At 40.5% G+C, this 15,730-nt stretch overlaps 1 protein-coding gene across 7 annotated transcripts in view; it reads right to left on the minus strand.

Annotated features, from left to right (window-relative positions):
* Window positions 1–15,730, minus strand: part of LOC148038009 (ARM repeat superfamily protein) — a 144,986-nt gene that overhangs the window by 107,004 nt on the left and 22,252 nt on the right. For all 7 annotated transcript variants that reach the window (XM_087667899.1, XM_087667896.1, XM_087667891.1 and 4 more), the window contains exons 3-5: window positions 10,839–10,911; window positions 10,455–10,516; window positions 10,152–10,293 (exon numbers count right to left, since the gene is read on the minus strand). In XM_087667899.1, coding sequence (XP_087524025.1) covers window positions 10,152–10,293; window positions 10,455–10,516; window positions 10,839–10,911 — 277 coding nt within the window. The remainder of the gene's footprint in view (window positions 1–10,151; window positions 10,294–10,454; window positions 10,517–10,838; window positions 10,912–15,730) is intronic.

Genomic DNA, 15,730 nt, shown 5'->3' on the forward strand with positions numbered 1-15,730 from the left:
ATCACTCGCTAGTTATTATCTTTGTCTCTATTTAGAGATGTTTGCCAATACGACATTGTTAAGTCAACAAAGACACGTTTCAGCTATTTAAGTAATCATTTATGATTTTTATTATGCATATAAAACAAATGTTTCAACTTTCAAGTATTTTGAGTCTTGTGTCTTGACTCATAGTCTAGGATGGTGCAACAAAAGAATCTCTTCATGGACTTATATATAGCGAGGAGTGAAATGCATGGAGTGGGAGTCAAGTAATTGAAAAACGAGAGATTATAACTTACATATTGAGTAATGGGTTTTGAAATGAGGTGAAGGCTATGAAAGAAATCATCTCACCTCTCTATTTTATCTTGCAGTTCTTTGATCACGAGGGGTGTACAATGAGCTTACTTTATCGTTATATGCACAAGCTTCATAAGGCCATGTCATGATGCCCTACATTGTTCGTGGAGAGTTAAATGCTAAACATTAATTTATATATTCGCTTGGTGAAATTATTAATGGTAAACTACTAATGAGAAATACTATGCAACTTTTAGAGTAGGTGATCTAACTTGCATATGGAATGAGAGATAAATTGGTTTCATAAACCAATCCACATTGTTTCATACATACTCCATCCTTTGTATAAGAATTCTAAGCACTGGAGCCATAGAAAGCTTATATCAAGATGAACTTAGTACTATAATCATTTGAGTTAAAGCCAAGAGATCGGTAAGCTCTCTATAGCTTATGAGTTATAATTTGTTGCTTTGTGTGTTTGATCATTGATAAATAATATATACAAACTAATTTTTTTTATTAATATTGGATTATAATTCATGAATGGAATTGAGGATGGGGTGATTCTTTTCATGCATGATCGTGATCATTTTTCATGAGAGGTTGCCTCCCCCTCATCTTGTACATATGACTCCACCTGTTTTTTGCATGATTTCGTTCTCAATAAGTTTTAGCCATTCTTTAAACTTACCACAAAAGCTTGAGTCTTATCACAAAGGAAGTACACCCATCTTCCTAATGCAGTAATAATCAACAATCATCATAAAATAAAAAGATCCTCCCAAGGATTTTATAGGTATTTTACCACACAAGTCAATATGTACCAACTCATAAGGAGCATTCACTTTGTTTTTGCTTTCTTGTGGAAATGCCTTTTTTTGTTGCTTGCCCATCATATAAGCTTTACATAGTTCTTTGATTACAATCACTACAAGTAGGTGAGAGACTGTACCTTGCTTATGCATCTTTTTTAAGACTACAAAACCAATGTGACGAAATCTTTCATGCCAAAGTTTACTCGTGCCCACACCAACAATGGCAATAAGAGCACTTAGCTCATACATATTGCCCTTCTTTCTTCTTCACCGATAACTCTACCCCAGCATTGTTGAGAATTTCTACACTTATCTTAGTGAACCTCACCACATGGCCAAGGCCCAAGATTAATTATGGAAGCAACTGATAATATATTTGAACGTACAACACATTTGAAAGATGTTAAAATCCAAGCTCATGAAGACGGCTCATCTATCAGAGATCATATGAGAGAGATTGCCATAAATATACTCCACAAGAAGGCTTTCTTGTGGACTCTTGTGCTTGTAGCTCACACCTCCTCGCCTAAACTCTACTCTAATACAATGAGAAGATTGGGGGGACGGAGGCGCGGGAGCAACTTGAGCTCTTGTGTATAAAACACATAGAGAATATACACAAGGTAGGAAGTTGAGAACCCTAGTCTTTCTTCTTCTTCACTATAATAGTCTATCCTCGTTAATATGTCATTATTGTGGGCAGTAGCATCATATTAGGTCGCAATGTCATAAAATGTGCAATAATAGGCACAATGAGAAAGGCAAGAGGAAAGCACAAGATAATGTAGAGTCTAATGATCATACCATTGTCCTTAGTAAGTTCAACATGAAGATTGAAGAGAGAAATATGGTGCAACCTAAGTTTGATGATTTCTATATCTTAGCTACTTTGTCTCTTGATGCTACTGAGTGGACCACTGCTTCATCTACTTACTCTCAGTGTTACCTGCTTGATTCCATGGCTTCTTTCCACGCTACCTCGCATCAATAACTTTACATGTTTTTTACTCTTACAACCCCTCTTAGAGTTATACCATAACACAACTCTCCGCAATGTCTTTCTTCAAGTTTCCAACTATCCTTTGAATTCCATGAGACACACATGGTGCATAGAATTGCCCCTCCATTTCTTCCTTGCATATACACAAGCATTTACGTCATATCAACCTACACGGCCTCTTGTATGGTACCTAGTATCTCCTCCATACATGTCTTCATCTACTTTGAACAATCTCTAGCTCGTTATCCAGTAACAAATTTCGCACGATACAATTGCGCAACTCTATGTATATAGGTTGGCTATGCGTTTGAAATAGCTCCATACCAAGTTGTATTTCTTTTCTCCCCCTCTCATGCAAGTCTCCGAGGATATCCTAACCATCCAACTGAAAAACACCTATTGTTGGTGCCCAAAGTGACACTTGTTGTTGGTGCCCATAGTCACTTTGGGAAAGAGAGAGAGAGGTACAAACATAGTTGTCAGAAAGAAAAGATACAATACCTTACAATACGATAAAATATGGTACTAAATGATACCTTAAATATGGTACGATATTAGTCCACACACACACACACATATAGGACTAGAGATTATAGAACATATGTTTAACGTCTAAATAGCAATGCTATTAGAGTATATAAAAGGAATACTTGAAGGTAACACACCAAAACCTCTATGGTATATGCCACATGCGCTACAAGTTACAAGTACATAGATGGAAGTGGCTGCATTATACATAAATGATCTTACAAATAAGAGAAGTGTAGGCTCGAAAGAGATTTATTTTTTTTTTGGGTGAGAGAGAGAGAGAGAGAGAAAGAGAGAGAGGAGAGGCTTGAGAGAGAGAGAGTCTATGTGTGTGTGTAAGGGCATAGAATACTTATAGCTGTGTCTGCCAATGCCAACGTGGTGAACTCATCCCTAAGGAATAACTGTCTCAAGGCACCTTTACATTCTCTTAATTTACCCAACACAAAGAAGTTAAAGAAAAACCTTGTATTGAAGCAATTCAATAGTGTCTATTGTGATCTTTCAAAAAAATCATACCAAAGGAACTGGTGATTTAAGACAATGGTCACCATTTGCTTGTTCAGTGATGGGTACAATCTAAAACAAGGGGGAGGAGTGTTAGACTTCAAGCTCATTTTTCTGTCTTTGATATGATTGTACCCGACACTTGAGTTGTCCAGCTGTACTACATGATGGGAACATTAAATAAGTCGATGCTTAGGACTTAGTTTTTTGGTGTGAATGGTCCTTGAGACCTTAGGTTGTAAACAGTCATTTGAGTTATGGGTAAAATATAATGGAAGATATGTGAGAAAGCACTTGGCTCTTCACGGGTTTAGCTCCAACCTTTCTCTGACTTTGAACATGGTATCAGAGCCATGAATGGGCTCTTTATAGGATGGCATTGGTGAAGTAGAACCTAAAGCTTGAAGACAAGTTGATCAAAGCTTGTTGGGGGGCATTCCAAGGCCTATTTAAGCACCATAGTGTTGCTCATGACCATCATCATCATCAAGAACAAGAAGAAGAAGCTGCTGGCCTGGACAGCGTGATTGTGCCTGCTGAGGCAGCCCTCTTTTCCTGCCTGCAAATCAGAGATTAAGAGCTTATTGGAGTGCTCTACTGCTTGTGCACACACCTTTAGAAGGTGTTGAAGGCATCTAATCAACAAATGCTTTATGTTGAGCTCATCATTGGGTTGTGTGAACAGTTTTGCAGAGTTAGAATGAGGTCTGAACTATTATACATTGCAGCTCTCTGACATGTACTCTGGCATCGTTGGAGCATAGATACATGCAAGAAGGACATATGCACTTGTCCTTGTGCCTTGGGCTGGATTTTTTTTTTTGTTAAAATACTTAGATCTGGAAAGTTTTCACAAGCTGAAAACTGTCATTTACTTTGGACAGCAAGTATTGGAAGCATTACATGGCATTAGAAGGCTCAGTCATTTTATATAACCTGGCATATGTCTGCTTAATGGCTGGTGGATTAAGAAGCGTACTTAATGGCTGGTGGATTAAGAAGCGTATTGGAAGCTATTGATTGCTGAAGGTTGAAGTTGGAAATAAATGTATTGACATGGCTTTGGCTGTTTATAAACAGTAAATGCATTGTATGACATTAGCTCTTGAAGTTAGGACCATTTTGGATGCTGAAATGATCATGTATTGATCTCCAGTTGTGATGGCATATGTATGTGACACTGTGAGGAGTTTCGTGGACTGAAATACACTGTGATTGGCTGGTCTTAGCTGACTGAAATTTGCAGGTAGAATATTCTGCACTTGTACTTGCAGTACATGATGTACTCAGTGTCAGATTGACATGTCTGGAACCCCATATGCAGAAATAGATCTCTGAACTGCTGTAAGTGTTCTTGGGGCACATACCCTCTGTGTTGAGCTCAAAGAGGAGCTGCTGTTTACTGTTATTTTTCAGCCTACAAACTGCATGTCTGTACATGAACAAGGTGCCCAAATACATACTGGTTTTGCATTGAATGCAGTCCGTACATGCAGGCTGCAATACCTAGGTGATTGCCAAGTGTCAGGAGGTGTATGTACCATTGTTTTTTCAGGCTGAAGTACTGCCTGTCTAAGCACATAGAGTGCTGAAAACTGTCATAGACAGTTGCAGGTTGAAACTGAATTGTTAGCAAGATTTTGGCTTACACGTAGTCAGGCAAAGCATACGACATGGCAAATGCTGACAGGACAGACAATATTACCCAGATTGTGGAGGAGAAATTGGACAGCCATAATTATGCCATATGGAAGTTCCGCATGGAGAACTTAATCGGGAAAGGATATTGGGAATTGGTGACTAGAGTAGAAGCCGAACCTGAGCTCCCAGGAAAACCTACAACTGATCAAAGATGATTACATCGAGCTTGGACAGAAAGAGCTCACAAGGTGTTGCACTAGTTGTCTCTATGTATATCAAATGCCATGGTAATGCAGATAATGAACTGCAACTCTCCTAAGGATGCTTAGGACATCCTGATCAAGTACTGTGGCACAACCACAAGTGCCAAAAAGATCCGATTAAAGTAAAAATTTAACAATATGGAGAGAAAGAGCAGATCTATACAGGATTATATCACGGAGATCAAAACTATTACAGATCAGCTGGCATCTGTTGGATCACAGGTTGAAGTTGAATGGCTTGGGGCCTAAGTATAAGTCTTTTGATACTTCTGTGTCTGTGCGGGCTGAAATGCCTGATTTCAATGAACTAGTTGCATTGCTTATCCATGAGGAGGTTAAACTTAGCTTGGCTACAAGGTCAAGCAGTTCCAAAAGCAAGGATGCAGTCTTTTATTCCAATCAACGCGGCCATGGCAGCTGTGGTAGAGGCTATAGTTTTGGCAGAGGAGACTAGCAAAATGCATCCTATAGCAATAACAACCAGCAGGTATCGAATGCAAGAGGTGGTGGAAACTTTAGAGGCAGGGGAAGATCTAGCCCTAGAGGCAGAGGCTCCTAGCAGCAAAAGCGTCCATCTAACAATCGGAATAAGGATAAGGATTATCATTACTGCGGAAAGTATGGTCATATTGCCAAGGACTGCTGGAAGAAGCAGGGCAATCAAAAGGGCAAACAACATGGACATTTTGCTACGTCCAGTCAGGAAAATGATGCTTCAGGAGATAGATTGTTTGCCATGTAGTGTGTGAAAGATAGGGCTGCTGAAAAATCCACTAATGATGCAGTATGGTACATTGATTTAGGGGCATCGAACCACATGACCCCTCACGGTGATTGGTTCACTGACATGGTAGCTGAACGACATGGCTATGTATGCACAGGTGATGACACGCAGCATAGCATTGAGCATAAAGGCAAAGTGTCTCTTGTGGTTCATAATGGCAGAAAGAAAAATTTGCATAATGTACTACATGTCCCATTGATAATGAAGAACTTACTGTCTATAGGTCAGATGACAGAGCACAACTTGCAGGTTAGGTTTAATAAGCATGGATGCTTTATTGAAGAGTTTGGAAATGGATCGATCACAGGAATGGCAGAATGTTTACTCTTGTGCCACTTTGCCAGAGCTGAATTCAGCTATGTTTGCCCATGGTTCTAGAACTGTCAGAGATTTGAAAATTGGCATAAGAGAGTGGGACATGTGAATTTGTTGAGGCTGCAAATTATGCAGAAAAAACAACTTGTTACAGGTTTACCCAAGTTCCAATACACAGACATTGGTCATGTATGCGAACTTGCCAGTTTGATAAGCAGTCGAGGTTGCCATTTGTCAGGCATATAAGGCAGAGTACACGTCCGTTGCAGTTAGTGCACTCTGATGTCTGGGGGCCAACCCATAATGCATCTATGGGAGCCTCGAAGTACTATGTGACATTCATTGATAATTACACTCGCAATACTTGGGTGTATATTCTGCAAACAAAGAATGAGGTGTTTGTTGTTTTTCAACAGTTTAAAAAGCAGGTTGAAAAGGAATTTGACTGCTATATCTCTTACTTGAGATCAAACAGCAATGGAAAGTATGTGTCAAAAGAGTTTGACAATTTTCTGGCTGAAAATGGCATACGTAGGCAGCTTACCTACAGTTATACTCCACAGCAGAATGGAGTGGCTGAGCGTAAGAACAGGGTATTGATGGAAGTTGCTTGTGCCATGATGAACGAGAAGAGGATGCTGCTCTATTATTAGCATGAGGCTGTTATGACAGCCATGTATATCTTAAATCGGACTCCCACTGCAGGTATTCATGAGATGACACCATTTGAGAAGCTGTATGGCTATAAGCCGGATGTAAGTCATATGAAAGTCTTTAGCTGTCTTACTTATGTGCACATCCTAGATGAGAAAAGAAATAAGGTGGATCCAAAAGCGCATAAGTGTATTTTCATTGGAGATTCGCAGGGACAAGAAGGCATACAAATGCTATGATCCCTCTACCAGGGAGACTTTGGTGAGCAGGGATGTTATCTTTGATGAGATGACCTCTTGGTATGTATCACCGGCTGTAGTGCCGTCGGATACGCCTTCTACTCATGTATCTACAGTTGGTTCACAGTAGAGTACTGCTATGACAGGTCCTAATGGTCAGACAATATCTCCTTGGACAGGTAGATTGAGAAGCTCTGGCTCACTGTCCACTAATACCAGTATGTCAGTGAGGGAAAGATATGATATCTTGGACAGCAAAGGAAAAGAGAAAGCTATTAAGGATACATCTGGTATAATGACACCTGGTAGGATGACTTCTGGATATGAGTCTATTGACACTTTAGACAGTGAGCTTGGTATTCCGACTATCTATACGCGTGGCATGAGACAGAGCAGGTACATTCCGCCTCATGAGAGAGAGGAATTGAGCAGTGCACCACAGCCTAGACGCTTGTAGAGAGTCAGATATCTTATTGACAGATTGACGTACAATGGCTACTTTGCAAAGCACTATGCTTACATGACAAAAGTGATGGAGATCAAAGAACCGAGTACATATGCTGAAGCAATAAAAGATGAGAATTGGTGTGCAGCTATGGATAAAGATATGAATGCCTACGCTAAAAATAAAACATGGAATCTTGTGTCACTGTCTGAAGGGGAAAAGACCATTGGCTGCAAATGGGTCTACAAAATCAAATGCAAGTCAGATGGTAATGTGGAAAGGTACAAAGCCAGGCTGGTTGCTAAGGGGTATGCCCAACAGTATGGACTTGATTATAAGGAAACATTCAGCCCTGTTGCCAAGATGGCAACCATAGACACTGTGATTACTTTGGCTGCTGCTAGAGGTTGGAATTGCAGCAAATGGACGTAAAGAATGCATTCCTCAAGGGTGACTTAGCAGAAGATGTCTATATGGATCAGCCAGAAGGGTATGTACACCCTGATTTTTAGCACTATGTATACAGGCTGAAAAAAGCATTGTACGGGCTGAAGCAGGCTCCGAGAGCCTGGCATGCAAGGATCAGTAACTACTTGCAGAGCTTGGGATTTGTTGTTGGCAAGGTTGATCACAGCCTATTTACGAAAAAGATTGACAGTGGCTTGGTAGTGCTGGTCATATATGTTGATGATTTGATAATCACTGGTGATGATGACTTGGGCATATAGCATGTAATGAAGATGCTGAAAACTGAATTTGACATGAAAGACTTAGGTGATTTGAAGTATTTCTTGGGCATTGAGGTGGTGAAAGTTGAAAATGGTTTATGGAAATGCTGAAGAAGTATGGCATGGCTGAATGCAAACCACTGGATACACCTCTTGATCATAATGTAAAGCTAGACATGACCACTGGAGCTGAAGTTGAGGATGTGACTATGTACAGGTAGATGGTTGGCAATCTGATTTACTTGACCATCACTAGGCCTGACTTGAGCTGTGTTGTAGGGCTCATAAGCCAGTTTATACAGAAGCCCAGAAAGCCGCACTTGGATGCAGTCAGACGCACTGTTCTATATGAGAGATAAGCCCTTGAAACTGGTTGGATACACGGATGCAGATTGGGCAAGATGCTCATATGACCAAAGATCTACAAGTGGCTATGCTTTCGGGTTTGGAAGCCGAATGATCAGCTGGAGCAGCAAGAAGCAGCCTACGGTTACTTTATCGTGTACTGAGACAGAGTACAGGGGTGCTGCATTGGCTGCATATGAGATTGCATGGCTGCTCAAGCTTATGGCTGATTTGGACATGCAAGTAGATGCTCCAGTGACTCTGCTATGTGATAATCTTAGTAGTGTACTCCTGGCCATGAATCCATTATACCATGCCAGGACAAAACACATTGAGATACACTACCACTTCATTAGAGAGATGGTTCTTGCAGGGAGAGTTGATCTCATGCATATGAAGACTGATGAACAAGTTGCAGATATCTTTACTAAGTCTCTAGGTAAAGATAAGTTCAATGTTTTCAGATAGCTGCTTGGTGTACAGATGTTGTCTTGAGCTTGAGGGGAAGTGTTAGACTTCGAGCTCGTCTTTCTGTCTTTGATATGACTGTACCCGACACTTCAGTTGTCCAGCTGTACTACATAATGCGGACATTAAATAAGTCGGTGCTTAGGACTTAGTTTTTTGGTGTGAATGGTCCTTGAGACCTTAGGTTGTAAACAGTCATTTGAGTTATGGGTAAAATATAATGAAAGATATGTGAGAGAGCACTTGGCTCTTCACGGGGTTAGCTCCAACCTTTCTCTGACTTTGAACAAGGAGAGTGGCCAAAAAGGCCCTGATTTTTCATACGAAATCGTACAAATACCTATGGTATGGCTGTACAAATTGTGCCATACATATCAATCCATACCACGTATAGAGACAACCCTAGGTGCAGGTTTCTACGATAACAATAAGAGAGAGACAAAGAGAGATTAGACTACCCTATAAGATGGTTAAAAGATTCACAATAGCAGATGTTGGCAATGGAGATGGTGTGGAGTGTGGATCACGTGGAGGTGGCTTGGCTGGGTGTCAAGAGGATGGACCAATCATGGTGGCATCCATGGGATGGACAAACTAGTGGTGGATACACATGCGTGCACGTAGCAAAGGAACAAAGATGTATGAATGTCTACTAGAGTCCAAATTGGCATACAAGACAAATTGCTATATCATAAGTGCATGTCTCAAGTGTCTACTAGAGTCCAAACTGGTGTACAAGACAAATTGCTATATAATAACTGCATGTCTCGCATCATGCTATAAGAGCACAATCACGATAAGTAAGAAGTAATCTACTGCTAACTCCATGGGTGGCTGGGTGGCTGGGTGTGTGGGTGTGGGGGTGTGTGGGTGTGATGAAAACTTGATTTATACTGGTGAGTTGAAGTTGAGGACCTGTTCATTTTGTTGGTCCTTATGAAGCTCCTTTGACTGTAAGCTCAAATGTGTGAAGCTCTGCTTACCAATCGGCAGATTGAAGCAAAAAACAATATAAACGATCCTTCTCATTTTAAAATTTTTCAGTTGGATGCAGTACAAAATTCCAGCCACTTGCTACCTATTAGAGATTTACTAACCCGCTCAAAGAAAGTAACAGGGAGAACACAGTCTTCATACCATAATAAAATTCCTCTGATCCACTGCCAGTCTTTTGGTTGATAACTCCTTCAAGATCTGGTTCAACACCATGTATACCCTTTGAATATTAAGGGCATCACCACCCTGGAGCTTCTGAATCAAACTTGGAAAAAGATCTGGCCTAAAGAAGACAATGAATCAAAAGTTTAAGTCCATCCTCTCAATTATGATCACTTCACAACTCTCTCCACTGAATGAGCAACTTAAACTTCAAATTACTGGACCATCTAGGACTTCACAAACACTGGCTAGTGCAATAGTCAATTGGTCATCTTTTCATACCACTCTTTAGGATAGTCAAACCGTGCCATTTTCGAAATGATCACTGCCAACTGAATTGCAACCTATTCAAGGCATACAAAAAGGTATCAACATCCACAGGCATACAGACTATAGATATTTCATATGTCCAAAAAAAACTTAAGATACAGCAAGATTTTAAGCCCTAAGAGAGACTCTAAACTTTACCATGTGTTTCATTCAGGGGTATAGCTCTGAAAATTTTCAAACTTAAACAAGCTGAAAATTTTCAAACTTAAACAAGCATTTAGCTCTTGAAAATGAACACAAACATGAAGATCAGCTGCGATTGATGTTACAGTGATCTCATGACAAGTGATGTGCAGTAAGAAATGGGAAGAAGACATCTTAAACAGTAAAAGTAACCTGATTGTTTTCTTCTCGAATGAGCTCCAAGACCTTGCTTCGCAAGTACGGCTTTTCTGAGTCAGTTATTGCACTGCATATAGAAACATGAAATTCACCCATGTTATAAAGCTGAAACCTGCAAAGGTAATAATTCCAGGGTTGACACTCTCAAGTGACACAACATTATGAATTAGCATAGCCTTTTACTTTTGACAATACAGAGCAATGCAAATGTCGAAAAATCTAAACATAAAGAGAAGCTTTTATTCAATCCCAGCCAGTAATCCCCAAAGTAATCAGCAAGTTTGGTCAACTGTCTGAGACTCATGCTCAATCATTCTTGACAGCCACATCATCAATGCTCGTAGAAATATTCATCTCTTTGCATGGGAAAACTTACACCCAATTCTCTCGATAGGAAGACATTAGCCATACACTGCAATGGGAAATTTGACCATTCAAACTAGCAATACCAGTAATTGAATTGTTACAAAATTTAGGGTGTGTCTCAATGTTTTTTGACCAAAAGGCAAGATGCATGCCTTTGAACCAACTTGACAAGGTCAAATACAAAGCGTGCCTTGCAACTGGCTAAGCCAATCCCTCCTAGCAATATTTAACTCATAATTCCTTGTAAGGAATGAATGTTATTGCGAGTGCAGTTTCACAAATCCAATCAAACTTAACAGGTCTCATAACACCCCTGAAAGCCTGATGCCTTCAACTAGTAGGAACACCCAATGCCTAATAGTTGTGATCTAGATTATCAACATTATTCATCCAATTGTCTATTGTTATTTATCAAGATTACTTCAAAGTATAAAGGAAATAATCTAGATTTGAGTTTGCATGACAAGGACGTTGCTCCCATGCGCTAGAGCTCATCCAACTCCAATATTTCTTCACTTTGGGACCATCTTGCTAGAGCATAAATTCTCATAGCACATCCTTTGCCTCAATCCTCTTTTGGTCTTTATCAAACTTATGTTCCCTTGAATCAAGGCTCCTCAAGGATCCTGGTCGAGGATAGAAGGATAGGTTTCAAGGATTTAGTTGAGTAGAGAGAAGTCTCAACACATGAAACCAGACTGTAGGTTCAGTAAAATATGTACTATATTGCTGCAAAATACTGGTGATATAGCTGGACTGAGAACCTTAAGACAAGGTTCATTGTGCAGGTCAGAAAGGAACGATGGCATCATTAAGCCTGCAGCACACAAATAACATCTCTCCATTAAAAAGCTGTGCAGGACCATGCTGCATGTGCAGATGGAGTGATAGCAATGTGAAATTCTATAGGTACTTTCATAGTAGGCAGAAAGTGTGCCTACTGTCAAAGAAAAAAATCCTAGAATTGTTGCTCAATCCACTGCCTTAAATGGGCTACCAAAAATCTCCTCTACAAGGACATGTTGTGGGCACCTAACCTTATCTATTCTTTCGTTATCACATCCAAACTGTGCTAAAAGCTCTCCGTCATCTTCTCTGATCATGTAAAGGATCCACCCCTAACACCAGTGCTGAAGCTCATCAGCCACTGCTGCCGCCAGCTTGTTAGAGGTTCTGCCAGTCATCCAGTGCTGCTCCCCAGCTGCCAATGGCGCCATACTGCACTCGTGAGGACCTGTACCTGCTGAGCTTTGGTTCTCAGTCGTCTCCAGCTGCTGTCACCAGCCTTTTCTATCATCTTAAGGCTGTGTTTTTGGTTTCAGACTGCTGTCTAGCACCTTGTTCATCATCTGGAAGCCCTTTTCTAAACCATCGGCTGCAAACACAAAGTACATAGGATGCACCCAAACAAACTGCCTAGGAAAGCTTTCGAGGCTTCCAAGCAACTAGCACAAGCAAGACATGAGAGTTCATGGTATGCACATGTCAAGTATTGGCTCATAGGATATGGGATCAATGTGGACCACCTCCCTTCTATTGAGCTAAAATTGTATTAGCTTTATTAAAAAGAAATGTGGTCCTAGAGAGTTTTTGTGTCCCACATGCAAACCCTAATTTGGGAGGCCCCAAACTTTCTATAATAGACAAGTTGCCCTCCATTTAGCCTAATCTCATTTTTGCAGCTTGCAACTGCCAAAGCTTTGCTGTCCACACCCCATACACGGACGAAAGGGAGCTATCCATCATTGTTATCTACCATCCAGCACCTATCTCTCAGCCTTCCATTGCAGATTTGGATTGTTTCCAGCTATCTCCACGATGCTGGCCAACTAGGCAGCTGCTATCTACATCAGTTCTCTGGGCTTACTACTGCATGTTGCCCCAAAATCTGTGTTTCAGCCTGATCAGCTGCCAAAACTCAAAATGCAAAAACACAAACATAAACAAAGAGAGAAAGAGAACTTTGAAGTGAATGAATCAATGCAATAAATGAATGTAAGAGTGCGCACTGTATAGAATGCTCAAGGATAGAGCAATAGTGTCAGAGAAGAGTGACATCCACTGGAGGCGGATCCTAAGTACTGTAACCACCAATCAAAGATGAGAGAGTGCTGAATAATGAAGGGCAGCAAGCTGGGCACCAAAGAACAATAGTCTAAGGCTGAAATCTGGTAAACGCAACAATGTACCACCAAAGAAGGCTGGAAATTGATGAGGCAAAGAATTGTCAAGCAACAACAGAGAGTGTTTGTTGGTGTAGGCGGCCAGCTGGACAGCAAAAACGCAGGTACTACCATAGTTGCCTAGTGGGAGAGATGGCAGCAACCTATCACTTAACACCAAATGCTGAAAACACACGCTGATCAAGTGCTATGATGACGCAACAAATGAAGTCCTTCAAATAACAGGGTGGTGGCTGAAAACAAGCCACCTAGGATTGGATAATAATGGGCTGCAATCAGTGACGGCTAAACAGCAAATGGTAGGTGCGACTGATGGCTGAAATCAGCACAATAGAGTGAGAAACCTGCACATAAGGATGAAGACTGAATGGGGGCAGCCTATCTATTTATAGATGTGGGTGTACCCTCCCAAAGTAGGGTTTCACATAAACTCTTTTGAGCCGCACACAATTTTTACATTTTTCATTAAATAAGCATGTTTTGGGACTGTTTAAGAGGCTAATCAACATGTAACGCATTTTTAGGTTAACACCCCCCCTCACTACCAAAATAGGGCTAGAAAGGAAGGCTAACCCAGTTTTTTCCCAAGGCGTCCCACCTTAAAGCAACCAGGGCAGTGGACAAAGGATGCATGATGGCCACCCCCAGTGGCCTACCAAGACTACAAAGGGGATAATCCTGAAAATTAAATTTTAAGCATTATTTAATCCTGAAAATTAATTAAATGGCTAGATAATGCTGAGAAATGGGTTTCAAAGGCTACCACTTGGCAAAAATACCCATGCAAACTGAGAAAACGTTTTTGGGGGCTAGATCTTAGCCATTCACTTAGTTTATAGCCTGAGAGAGAGAGAGAGAGCTGTTGGTCTATTTTTTTATCAAAGAACAGCAATTTGCTGCAAAAGACAGCCATCTAAGGGCCTCAACATGTAGGGGATAGCATTGAAAATAGAGGTAGCATTTAGCTAGTTGGTGGTTCCATTTGTGCAAGTCCTAGGTGAAAATCAAGGGGCAATTGATCCAAATTGCTTACTAGTTGTATGTACAGCAAGGGGCTTTTGGATTAGCAAAGGAGATTGTGGAATCTCAATTTATACATTGTCCATTGGCAATCAAAGTTAAAGAAATACCAAAATGGGCGTCAATTTTGGGGCCAACCAAATGTCCATTTTCCAAGATTGTTAAGGTAATGTGTGCATTTTAGTTTATACTCAATTATTAATTGTTATAATTAAGCATTTCATCATGTTTTACCACCCTATTCAAAGAGGAAGACTGGTTTCAAAGGAAGTTCAAGTAATCACCCCGGAGAGGACACGGCATTGGACAAAGGGTGCTCATCGGCTATCCAATGGCCTACCAAGTTCTACAAAGGTGAATGGAACCACGATGAACTTTTTTTTTTTAAATAAATAATATCAAGGTGTTTTGAGAGATGGTTTGCTATCAATTAAGTAACTCGACTTTAGGGAAGAATAAGAAGGGATGGTCATGTCCAACCCATCACAAAGCAGACAATCTGCCTATTCACTTGAGGATGTCGATGACGAGGAGGAAAAGGTAATGAAGTAATGGTGGTGTGGTGTACAAACCATTGCTGAAAATAATGAGAGTTGTTTATGCCTAGAAAAGTGTTTGACAAGAAGTTCAAGACACAAAAAACACTAGCCAATGACAAAGTTTACATAAGATACGAACGGAGATTACATAAGCTATAGAGGAATTGCTTTGAATATCAACTAACCTGCTGAGTCACTAACCGTCTGTGAAAAACACGGATCTAGAGAATGGCTATGGTGGCTTGAAAACATAGAGAGAACTCATAAAGACAGACATGACAATTGTTTGTTACACAAGTGAATTAGGTTCCAAGATTGAGACTTAGACTCATAAAGACATTCTTATGTATGTAGACAATGACATAGACACTTGAATGGAAGGACAAAAGTACTATGACATTGAATTTAAAATGAAAGGAAAGTACAATGCTTTACAACTTCAAGATAGGTCCACTTTTCTACTTTGTGCTCATGGGATTGTGGATAGCCTGCATATCCTTTACCCAAGTTGCTCCATACAAAGAGGCTACATTGGGTGTGATTGCCTAAATCTCAACACCCCTCCTCAATCATAACCAAAAAGACACAGTGTGTAGAGGCTTTAGTGAGTCACCACATGTAGAGTGTGGGCACACCACAAACATGGTAAACACCAAAGGCTGTCGCAGAAAAAGCTAAGTGTGGGTACCAAAGATAGGGCAAGGTTATACAAGGCTTCAAAAAAGTCTATCAAAGTAGTGAGAATAGAAGGATCGGTGTGGCTTCTTCCTGTTCTTCT

This window comes from Lygodium microphyllum, chromosome 3 (genome assembly GCF_053477565.2).
Source record: "Lygodium microphyllum isolate KBCC chromosome 3, Lygodium_microphyllum_v1.1.10, whole genome shotgun sequence".
NCBI classification, from domain to species: domain Eukaryota; kingdom Viridiplantae; phylum Streptophyta; class Polypodiopsida; order Schizaeales; family Lygodiaceae; genus Lygodium; species Lygodium microphyllum.